At 38.2% G+C, this 12,877-nt stretch overlaps 1 protein-coding gene across 1 annotated transcript in view; it reads left to right on the top strand.

Annotated features, from left to right (window-relative positions):
* nord overlaps positions 1-12,877 on the top strand; it is a 164,859-nt gene that overhangs the window by 127,300 nt on the left and 24,682 nt on the right. The window contains exon 4 of the mRNA XM_069843709.1: positions 1,546-1,816. Coding sequence (XP_069699810.1) covers positions 1,546-1,816 — 271 coding nt within the window. The remainder of the gene's footprint in view (positions 1-1,545; positions 1,817-12,877) is intronic.

The raw sequence follows: 12,877 nt of genomic DNA, 5'->3' as shown, positions 1-12,877 counted from the left end.
TCGAAGACAAAAGTCTACTTTCCCATTAATTGAGTCTAAATGTCATACAAGTGCAGCTCTTAAACATGGTGCTAGTTTCGGTCCAAGACTTTATAATAATATTACAAACAATTTCCCAAATTTGAAATAATTCAAAATTGGAGCTTTTAAAAAAGAAATTTATAAAATTATTCATGATATATAATATTAACAATTAACCTTTTATTTCTGTCGACTATATTCATGTTTTTATTGAATATCACTGGCTTCTGTCTGATTGCAATTTATATTAATTTGTGTTTTTTCTCTCTTTTCCTCTTTCTTCTTCTTCTTCTTCTTCTTCTTCTTCTTCTTCTTCTTTTTTGTTTGCTCTTGTGTGTTATTTATCAGTTTTAATTAAGTTAATTACTGTATTTAACAAACTGTCCTTGTAAATGTTATGTTATATTATTGGCTAAGAACACACCGTACACGAGCCTGGCTCTTACGGTAGTGGCTAGAAACATTTTTGTTTTATAATTTTAATTTGTACCAACTAGAGTCGACGACAATTCGGAAGGCGGTAGTCTGCTAGCATTTGCGTCGAGAGGGACAGAGACAGCAAGGCAGCGTACAACATTGCCACATCATACTGCAATACAAATAGCGCAGGAGAGAATTTAAATTATCAAAAGACGATGACCATAGCCGTTGATTACTGTACTGTTCTCCAACCAGGAGATTAACCGTGAAAGGAATGAGCTTACTATTGCGTCATCTATTGGAGCGAAGTAGATAGGTAATATTAGAGTTATAACGTCAGTTTAAAAAACATGCGCTCTCCTGCATATTTATTTCCTGTATGGAGAGATTAAAAGACCAGGAGATTAAGAGTGGTCTAATTTTGTAACTAGGGTAGTATAAATATGTGTGTATCATTGTTATCGTTTGTGCTTTGAGAGTTAGCCAATGGAGATACGAGTACCCACGTATGTGACCTTATGACATCTTATGAAATCAACATTCATTCATAGCATTACCCCGCTGCGTCTCATTCTCCCGAGACTTTCTCGTGGTTGGAGTACAGTAATCATGACACCAAACAAACCCTCTTTCCTTCACTAACAACATTCTTTGCACGGTTCTCAATCCTACACCACATGCTTCTGCAGTCGTTTCTTGCACGTTTGCAACATTGGAGCCAGCATCAAGATGGCCGGCAGCGTTCTGCTCGTCAACGTTTTTTAAATAATTATACACCTTAAACACTATTTTCCGAGCCTGCCTGTGCAGTACTTGTCTTTTTACAGTCTCTTCTTCCATTTATTTATCTTACACACACACACACACACACACACACACACACACACACCTCTGAAAGTACTTGTTATAGACTGATTCTGATTGGTTCTACTGTACAAGCTTGTGACGTCACATGCCAGAAATGCTACGGCGCATATAGCAGCTGACCGCCTTCCGAAATGCCGTCTAGTCTATCTAAATAAAATAAAATTCATGGCTCAGGTTAGGCTTCTACTACAACACTGATCAAATGGAAGGGTCACTAACAGTATTCAAATGCTGCAGTGGACGACATGGCGGTTCAGACGGGCGACAACAGTTCGGAGCCGCCTCTCGAGGAGTTTCGGAGTAACGAGATGCGGACCTTCAGCACGGAGGCGGCGAACCCGGGTCTGTACGTGCTGCAGGTGTCGCCACTGGAGCGCGAGACCTACGTGAACCTCTACGCCAGCCTGGAGCCCGGCGGCCCCCATCCACTACGCCTTTCGCAGCGCCCTCGCCTCCGTCTGCAGAAGCGGCAGCGTCGCAAGAGACTCACCGTGCGCTGGGAACCCAGGTGAGTGAGGCTCAAATCCATGGCTGTCCTCTCTTGCAAGTCTTTTGCCATAATGTGCTAGTCGTCATATGTTATTAAGTTGCTAGCCAACTTGCATGTATATTTTGACGTATAATACGCATCGAATATGGGCACCTATTCCGGGATCCGTGGTGAAACAAAAAGAAATGGCAGCATTTCGAATGCTTAACACTATGAGCCACAGCCGAATGCTAATGCTATTAGTAGCTAGGTCATGAGCCAATGTAATTTGAATGACCACGATCAGTGACGTCGCTTCCCCTCGCTACGGACATGAGGGCGAAGAAGTCGCGTACAAAATTACTCGTTCCCGCAGTCTCTCTCAGTGAAATCTCGGCATCGAGAGCAGCTAGAGAACTGTGTTTTCACTCATTCCATTTGTAATCATAAGTTCTACAATATTAAAGTGATCATTGAGACGTGCGATACACTTTGAGTAAGCCATTGTGAAAAATATGTTATAAGTAGGCTTCGTATTCCAGCTACCTAAAGACTGAAGTAAAAAGACACATTGGGTATATAGTTCGCAGAACACAGGTAATGGAACGGATAAGGATATAAACAAACAGCTTGTCGCTGGTTGTTCGTGGAGTGCAGTCAACTCCCGACATTCTGTAGCTATACTAGTAAACACATGCTTGAGCCGTGATGTTCATTTTCGTCGTGATCTTTGCAGTGAATAATAACGTGCGTTCGTAAGTTACGGAACTTGAACATATGCGAAGATCACTTGAAATTATTTTATATTGCAAGAAATTCTTTCAATAGCACATGACGTCATTGGTGCATGATGTAGTACAAATCATCTTGTGTATACAGCATTTGTGTACCTCGTTTTACCGTGAAAACGCTTTTTATTTCTTTTAGTACCCTCATTATTGTATTATTTGTCTCTTTGTCTTATGAAGTATTCTAGATAAGGGCGCAAATAGCCATAGTAGCTGACGCGCCCTTTTTAAACCTCACTAAACTTTGAAAATTCAAACTGTGCATAGTTATAGCACGAACGGCCGTACAGGTTCGTACGAAGGATCTTGTGTACATGAATTTGTATATATTATGTGTCAATAAATGCACTTCATTCATTAATTCATTCATTCATTCATTCATTCATTCATTCATAAAATACTCTTAATTTAAGCTTAGCTGCCGAAGTGTAGAATAAATTTATATTTTTAGTAACGGAACGGAATAATTTGTTAATTTTCGATGTGAAATTCTGTCGATTCCTTAAGGTAAGCGTTCACTACATCGCATCGCACTCCTCGTACGAATCGCACGCAACGGATATTTTAAGTGCAGTGCGTTCACTGTAACGGCTCTACCTCATCGCCTCATCGGATTCCCTATCAGCTGTTTAAAACATGACGTCATACGATATTGACATTGCTTAAAATAGAGGAGTTTGAGGTTAGGACTATTAATTATGAATGTTAGCGAATAAGAATTTGTAATTGCTTCATGCGTCTTCATTGAAGAGGAATAAACGAAAGAGATATTGGTTACATAATATATATGTAAGACACGACTTGATTACTGTAATTGGAACGTCTCAAATTATATAATTCTTCGCAATTTTCTACAAGCGAAATACGTTCTGCGTCTGCTATTTTGGCTCGACACTGAACATGGCACAACATAATAGTAACAGATGAGCAATTAAAATTGATTTATTAAAGAAGGCCATGATCGCACGCATCGGAAAAGTTGCTCATCCGAGTAGCGTGGACGGATTTACCGAGAGCCGATGCGTGCGATACGATGTAGTGAACGCGGTTACATAACAATTACGGCAAAGATTGTCTTTTTCCGATCCGTGAGATTCGTCCGATGAGTGCGATACGATGTAGTGAACGCTTACCTTTAGTATCCCGTATTTTCTTCACAAAAAGTTGGCAACTCTAACTACGACTACATCGTAAAAATGACGTTCACAAGCAGAAAATGGCAAAAATGCAACAAAAAGTATAACATTTCCTAAAAAAGAATGACCAATAGACAATAAGAGACCGAAAAATGCAAAATAAAAAAAGGAGGTTATATTAGTTCGTGTTGAAGTGAAACGAGTTTGTATTGCATCCTGCATTGTCTGTGAAGTCTCAGAAAAAAAAAATATTATTTCATCAAATTCCGAGCCCTACTCATCAGTCTAGTTTCTGTTAGACTCCGGGAAAGTAGAAATGAACTTTAAAGACACTGATAGTTAATCTAGCCAACAGCAGCTCACTAGCTTGCATGCAGGCACGTTGAAGGAAGCTGGCAGTGAGGATGACACAGGTACTGCAGATGGTACGTGGCAGTCCACGTGACAAGCATCCATAGTGCACTGCGATATGATCAAATGCAGCACGAGCGATGCGGACGACACAGCCTCATGTCTATTTATAGCAAAAATATCGCTTCCTGGTCTGTCCGTGTTTGAACTCTTTACTTACAAAGGAAAGTCGCCAAAGGGAAACGAGACACTTTAATTGAATCCATACCAAACTGTACGGTTTTAATAGTAGACTCAAACACTCTGGGGTTATGAACGCAAACAGCTACTTTTATAAAATGTCACAGATGATTCACGAAATGTCATGATTGCGTGAACAAGTATTTGTTTTATTGTTTTACACGTAAGATTATGATAAATGGGGTTGGAAAGTAAATTTAGATACGACGTTTTGTATGGCATGTTCAACAGACAGCATACGGAGGTTTTAAAATTGGAAGTTCAGAGAGGTTACAAATGGCTTTTAAGTAACCCGGAGGTTCATTCCCATCCTCACATAAGCCCGCCATCGATCCCTATACCGTGCAACATTAATCCAGTCTCTATCATCATATCCCACCCCCTTCAAATCCATTTTAATATTATCCTCCCATCTACGTCTCGGCCTCCCCAAGGGTATTTTTCCATCCGATCTCCCAACTAACACTCTATATGCATTTCTGGATTCGTCCATATGTCCTACATGCCCTACCCATCTCAAACGTCTGGATTTAATGTTCCTAATTATGTTAGTTCAGGAATACAATGCATGTAGTTCTGCGTTGTGTAACTTTCTCCATTCTCCTGTAACTTCATCCCTCTTAGCCCCAAATATTTTACTAAGAACGTTATTCTCAAACACCCTTAATCTCTGTTCCTCTCTCAAAGTGAGAGTCCAAGTTTCACAAACGTACAGAACAATCGGTAATATAACTGTTTTATAAATTCTAACTTTCAGACTTTTTGACAGCAGACTAGATGACAAAAGCTTCTCAACCGAATAGTAACAGGAATTTCCCATATTTATTCTGCGTTTAATTTCCTCCCGAGTGTCATTTATATTTGTTACTGTTGCTCCAAGATATTTGAATTTTTCCACCTCTTCGAAGATAAAACTCCAAATTTTATGTTCCCATTTCGTACAATATTTTGGACACGAGACATAATCATATACTTTGTCTTTTCGGGATTTACTTCCAAACCTATCACTTTACTTCCTTCAAGTAAAATTTCCGTCTTTTCCCTAATCGTTTGTGGTTTTTCTCCTAACATATTCACGTCATCCGCACAGACAAGAAGCTGATTTAACCCGTTCAATTCCAAACCCTCTCTGTTATCCTCGACTTTCCTAATAGCATATTCTAGAGCGAAGTTAAAACGTAAAGGTGATAGTGCATCTCCTTGCTTTAGCCAGCAGTGAATTGGAAAAGCATCAGATAGAAACTGGGCTATACGGACTCTGCTGTAAGTGTCACTGAGACACATTTTAATTAATCGAACTAGTTTCTTGGTAATACCAACTTCAATAAGAATATTATATATAACTTCTCTCTTAACCTAGTCATATGCCTTTTTGAAATCTATGAATAACTGATGTACTGTATCCTTATAGTTCCATTTTTTCTCCAATATCTGTCGAATACAAAAAATCTGAACAATAGTAGATCTATTACGCCTAAAACGGCACTGATGATCCCCAATAATTTCATCTACGTACGGAGTTAATCTTCTCAAAAGGATATTGGACAAAATTTTGTACGACGTCAGCAAAAGTGATAGGCCTATCCTTATTCTTTTGCTGTGGTCGTGCCAGGGAATCAGTCCCATTCCGAGGCTTATTGTATGGATTCGAATAATAATATTTAATAATAATAATAATAATAATAATAATAATAATAATAATAATAATAATAATAATAATAACAGTAATAATTCGTTCATTTAGTGTTCTGCCCAAAAGGGCAGGTCTTTCACTGCAAACCCAGCTTTATCTAATCTTTCCTATTTTCTGCCTTCCTCTTTGTCTCCTCATATGATTCACATATCTTAATGTCATCTATCATCTGATAACTTCTTCTGTCTCGAACTCTTCTCCCGTTCCTTCCAGTGCATCCTTCAGTAGGCAGTTTCTTCTCAACCAGTGACCCAACCAATTCCTTTTCCTCTTCTTGATCAGGTTCAATATCATTCTTTCTTCACCCATTCTCTCCAATACAGCTTGATTTCTTACTCTCTCTGTCCTTTCACACGTTCCATTCTTCTCCATATGCACATTTTAAATGCTTCTATTCGCTTCTCTTCACTTAGTCGTAATGTCCATGTTTCTACCCCATACAATGTCACACTTCATACAAAGCACTTCACTAGTCTCTTTCTTAGTTCTTTCTCCAAAGGTCCGCAGAAAATGCTCTTTTTTCTATTAAAAACTTCCTTGGCCATTGCTATCCTTCTTAATAGTATTTATTTATTTACTCATTTATTTATTTATTTACTTATTCACTCACTCATTTATTCATTCATTCATTCATTTATTTATTTATTTATTTATTTATTTATTTATTTATACTGGCAGAGTTAAGGCCATAGGGCTTTCCTTTACACTCTACCAGGTCACAAGTACATAAGCAGTAAAATTTAACAAAAAGTTAAAGAACAGAATACTAACATATTACAAAAAATAATAATATAACAAAAGCGACACTAAACAATATGAAGATAATACCATAATATAAAAAGTAAAATACAGATTGGGATATAATATAAGCAACTCAGTTACTAAAAATGCTTAAGAGAGAAATCTTAAGGAAGAATGTAACAAATTGACTGTAATAAAATAATAAAAAAATACGAAATTTAAATAAAAGCCACAAAAAGAAGGCTATGATAATAAATTCATCTGGTCATCAAGAGAACAAGAAAAGGAAGAAAAAGATTCTAGTGCCTACTTATGTTTACGTTTAATTTTACGTTTATATTTAAATTAACTTGGATTACTCTTTCTTTCATTCTACATGCACACTTCCTTCATAACTACATTATGTGAGCCGCAAATGAATAGAAAGTCGTGGCCGCAACTTATTCCGAGAAGAAATTCAAGAAATGCAACAGATTGCAATGTCTGGGTACTTGCCGGCTGAATAATGCATACACGTGCAGGCGCTCGTGCCAAAAATAGCGCCAAGTTACATAGTCAATTACTCGATAACGCTAATGGTAATGGTTCACTTACGATATCGGGGAAGACCATTTATATTGGCAGCAGTCACGTACCTGGCAGATGTACAAAACTGGCTGGTACGGTCGGGAAACTCGTTTCAATTGGTTCGAGTAGAATTTCGCTTGGCGATCCAATTCAGCTGCTAATTGGCCCTAAAATTGTGTTACTACATGTCAATAAACAAGTTTAACTACCTTCGTTTCATCACAACGCAACATAGAATAAAGAATAAGGTGAAATACAGTCTGTGAAACATTCCAACAACGTTTATGTTTCATTATTCGAAGGTGGTGGTGTGGTAGTGGTAGTAATATAGTAGCAGCGGCGTAGTAGTAGTAGTAGTAGTAGTAGTAGTAGTAGTAGTAGTAGTAGCGGTGTCAGCAGCAGCAGCAGCGTATTTAAATTTCACACAGATTCTTTTATAGCGCATAATTTACAAAGTACGTACTTCAAATTAAACTACATTTTTAAAATCGTGGCCTATGAAAATAGCAATAACACTTACTTTAAAAAGACAAGGTGAGTCTCAAAGTATTACAAATGCGACTAAGGAAAATTATGCGAATAATAAATGTTAAATTCAATAAGAAGTATCGTAAAAGATACTTGGTGTATAGATTGTAGAGAAACCGCAAGACTGAAATATCGCTCTCGGCCAAGCCGCTCGCAGACTCCACTTACGCAAACAACTTGCAGTCGGTGATACGCAGCACAGTATAGAAATTAGACATAATTAATGTAAAATATTACTAGATATAAGTAGCTTCAATTTGATTCACTCATTAAAATTAAAACAGGACATCCTGAAAATAAGCGTCTTCTTGTTTCAAACATTTCAAACATTTGCCGCACCGTTTAAGAAAGGACACAGCTCCCGTTGAGAACTGGAAGTATTCTATTTCTCAGCTCTCTCAGGATATTCACTCGTCTGTCCTTATGTCCATCCACCCGTATGTCCGTATGTCCAACTATTCGTCTGTCCATATGTCCAACTACCAGTATGTCCATATGTCCAACTACCCGTATGCCCATATGTCAACTACCCGTCTGTCCATATGTCCAACTACTCGTATGTCCATATGTCCAACTACTCCTCTGTCCATATGTCCAACTATTCGTCTGTCCATATGTCCAACTACTCGTCTGTCCATATGTTCAACTACCCGTCTGTCCAACTACCCGTCTGTCCATATGTCCAACTACCCGTCTGTCCATATGTCCAACTACCTGTCTGTCCATATGTCCAACTACCCATTTGTCCATATATCCAACTACCCGTCTGTCCATATGTCCAACTACCCGTCTGTCCATATGTCTAATTACATGCCTGTCCGTATATCCAACTACCCGTCTGTCCATATTCAACTACTAGTCTGTATGTCTAACTTCCCGTCTGTCTGTATGTTCAACTTCCCGTCTGTCTGTATGTCTAATTAACCGCCTATCCCTATGTCCAACTACCCGTCTGTTCGTATGTCCAACTACCAGTCTGTCCGTGTGTAGAACTATCCATCTGTCCGTATGTACAATTACCTATCCATCAGTATGTCCAACTACTCGTCCGTCCCTATGTCCAACTACTCTTCTGTCCATATGTCCACTACTCTTCTGTCCACATGCCCAACTATTCTTCTGTCCACATGTCCAACTACTCTTCTGTCCACATGTCCAACTACTCTTCTGTCCACATGTCCAACTAGTCACCCGTCCAAATATCTAACTACCAGTCTGTCCATATGTCCAAGTAAACGTCAGTCTATATGTTCAACTACCCGTAAATCCTAATTCAACTACCCGTCTTTCCATATGTCCAACTAATGTCTGCCCATATGTCCATACGCTCATCTTCCCATATATCTAACTACCCGTCTGTTTATATAACTAACTACCCGCTACTCCTACTTCAGCTACTTGTCTGTCCAAATATTTAACTACCCGTCTGTCCACATGTCCAAATACACGCCACTCAATATGTTCAACTACCCGACAGTCCAGTATAACTACTCGTCTGTCTACATAATATCTAACTGCCTGTCTAGCTATATGTCTAACTAGCCGTCTGTTCATATTATACCTATTCACCCGCTAGTATGTGCCTTTGGCCAACCACCCGTCTGCAGATATATTTCGTCATCAGTCAATATATCATTCTTCAGACCCACTGTTTTTCTATCTATCCATACGTTTGTCGATCTATACGTTCATCCATTCAACAGTCCGTCTGCCTAGCGCTCCAACCACGAGAAAGTCTCTGCCGGATGAGACGAAAGGGAGTATTGCTGTGAATGAATGTTGATGTCATAAGATGTCATAAGGTCACACACGTGGGTACTCATATCTCTATTGGCTCGCTGTCACAGCACAAACCATAACATTGATACACACATGTTTATACTACCCTAGTTACAAAATTAGATCACTGTTAATCAATCTCCTAGTCTTTTAATCTCTCCATACAGGAAATAACAAATGCAGGAGAGCGAATGGTTTTTAAACAGACGTTATAACGATATTATATGTCTACTACGCTCCAATAGATGACGCAATAGTAAGCACATTCCTTTCACGGTTGATCTCCTGGTTGGAGAACAGTACACATTCATTCTTCTCTCTCTCTCTCTCTGTCTCTCTCTCTCTCTCCATCCAGCCATCCGTCCGTCCGTCCATCTAGTAATCTATCCATACGTTCACCCATTCAACAGCCCGTCTGCCCCCCCACACATTCATTCTTCTCTCTCTCTCTCTCTCTCTCTCTCTCTCTCTTTCTCTCCATCCATCCATCCGTCTATCCATCCATCCATCCATCCATCTAGTAATCTGTCCATACCTTTATCCGTTCAACATTCAATGTGCACACACATTCATCCTTCTACCTTTCCATCCATTCATCCATCCATCTAGTAATTTGTTCATACGTTCATCCATTCAACAATCCATCTATCCGCGTATCCAGCCTACTCTCTCTCCATCCATATAGTAATCTGTCTATACATTCATCCATTCAACAGTCCATCTGTCCATATATTTATCCTTACATCTCTTTATCCATCCATCTATTCACCCATTCCTTCATCTATCTGTCTAGCAATTCGTTAATACGTCCACTTGTTCGTCTGTCATCATTTTCTCTATTTGCTTCGTTGGAATTAAAGCTTTTTCTCTTTCTCAGCAAGTCTCAGTTCAAGTAATGCAGCAGTCTCGTTTCTATCATCAATATTGGACGATTCTCTACCCAATCAATTGTCAAGCGCCATTAAGCAGCTGGCACACTGCCATCCCCAAACAAACCGGTACATGATGCATCACCATCGGCGAGACATGAAGACTTCTGACCGTTTGATTGATTCCAAATTGATTGATGTGATGTGCTGAATAGCCGCGCATGACCTGCATGGTAACGCCGTGTTTGAGCTAGGTTAAGGATGCAGCCAGACAAACACAGAATTACGAATGAAAAAACATGTACCAAGTTACAGCCATAACAATTCCCACGGAAATCTTGCCACAAAGTATGGAACTACGCTGTCTATTAACAAGAAAAATGTTAACTATTCTATTTGGTATTCCTAGGCGAGAACGCCTATAAATAGTACGAATTCATTCGTTTTTGTGAGCGTCTAAGTTACCATAGCGATAGCAATGTAGAAATCTTGACACACCAGCTATACGCGGTTCAACGTAACAAGCCGGTATTTTCTAAGCACGTTATTGATTGAAACATAATTATATATTATATCCACAATTAATATCTCTCATGGTGGTCGAGTGCTTGGAAATCATCTGACAGGCCTATCTTACATCCACGTGGGTACTACGAACTTCCAGTCAGAGTTGGACGCGTAAATGACATTATACATATCTTACGTAAATTACACGTAATGTAAGTCACGTAGAGAAGTCTATATTTCACACAATGTTCTACAATACATAATAAATTAGTTTGTTGCAGTGTTTTTAATTGTTGAGCCACTAAATTTCTTCTTAACTTCTACAATAAACTCTCTAGCCTTTATTAATCAGTTAATCTTTTAGTACTTTGATTTTTATTGTAAGTTATTTGTAAATTTAATATTAATTGTAATTATAATTGTAATTGTATTCTTAATATTGTAGTTGTAATCCCCTAGTAGAGGGGAAAAGAAAGTCTGATGGCCTTATCTCTACAAGGTAAATAAATACATGAAAAATAAAAATAAATGTAGCCTACATTTCACGCAGTTTTTATTTTCAAGTTCGTCATAGTATACATATTATGCAAAGTTCTTCCTGCGTACGATATGTCATCTTCAACTTTTATTTTTAATACAGGACCTTATTAACTTTAAAATTACTTATTATTAACCTCTTACTTAACGCTTCGGAACTATGCTTTCAACTGAAGTTGTTTATGTCATTTCAACTTTTTAAAATTCATAGACTATTACATGGCAATATGATCACGAACAATCTACAAGTATGTAGTAAAAGTTAAAGGTGCCGCCTCTGGGAAAATCTCCACAGGGAGTTAGTCAAAATTACAACAAATTTTGTGTTTTCTCTTTTAACCTCTTCCCTTACTATATATTTTACCAGTTTTGTGAAAAAAAGTGTCATATTCTTTTATTTTCGTAAAGAGGTCATTTAATATTGCAGAATCACTGTACATCACTAATTTTCTTACATACTTAAAAATCACTATGAAATAGACAATGGGACTCAAACGAGTTAACTCGGGTTAATAAATTTTGACACATGTTAGCAACTCGAGTTAACTAGGGATAATAAGGGAAGTGGATAGGCCTATTGGCCTCTGTGAAGAATACTTCTTCGGTCATTCATTCATTCATTTATTCATTCATTCATTATATTCCATAGATCTTACATGAGCAATGAAGATTTAAGATGTGGAACAAGTCAAAATTTTACAATATTACAATTACAATTTTTACAATATTTTTCAATTTTTACAATATTTTACCATTTTTGCAGTTTTACAATTTAATAATTTTCTACAATTCTTACAATTTTCTGCAATTTTTTTACAATATTTTGGCGAGATGTAGTGAGATGAGTTGAAGTCCGAGGATTCGCCAAAAGATTACCCGGCATTTGCTTTTGGTTTGGGGAAACCCAACCAGGTAATGAGATCAAAGGGGTGAAATGAAGTGATGCCGAGGACTCGCTATAGACCACCCGGCTTCAGTCTCATGGCTCGGGAAAACGTCGGAAGAAACCATTTATTGAGACCAAAGGGGGATCCAACCCAAGCCCGAAACGCAGCTCCGGATCAGCAGCCCAACGAGTCTGCCGACTGAGCTACATCGATGGTCAGCGGATAAAGGAAAATAAACAAAGTCAGCATTAGGCCTACGTAAAAAGATCCTATCCATTATCACTATGATACAAGAAGTTCGGCAAAAAAATGTAAAGACAAAAGATACCTTTGAGAGCCATGGGAAATACGATGACCAGGACCGAGTATTTATGGAGATCGCGAAAATCACGACATAATAGATATACGTACAATATATTTGTACTAATCTTTACGAATTAAGTGATTCTGATTAATAATATGTCGATAAAACAATCG

Source organism: Periplaneta americana, chromosome 13 (genome assembly GCF_040183065.1).
Source record: "Periplaneta americana isolate PAMFEO1 chromosome 13, P.americana_PAMFEO1_priV1, whole genome shotgun sequence".
Taxonomy (NCBI): domain Eukaryota; kingdom Metazoa; phylum Arthropoda; class Insecta; order Blattodea; family Blattidae; genus Periplaneta; species Periplaneta americana.
The sequence above is the reverse complement of the archived record's forward strand: the minus strand, read 5'-3'. Positions and strand labels throughout refer to the sequence as shown.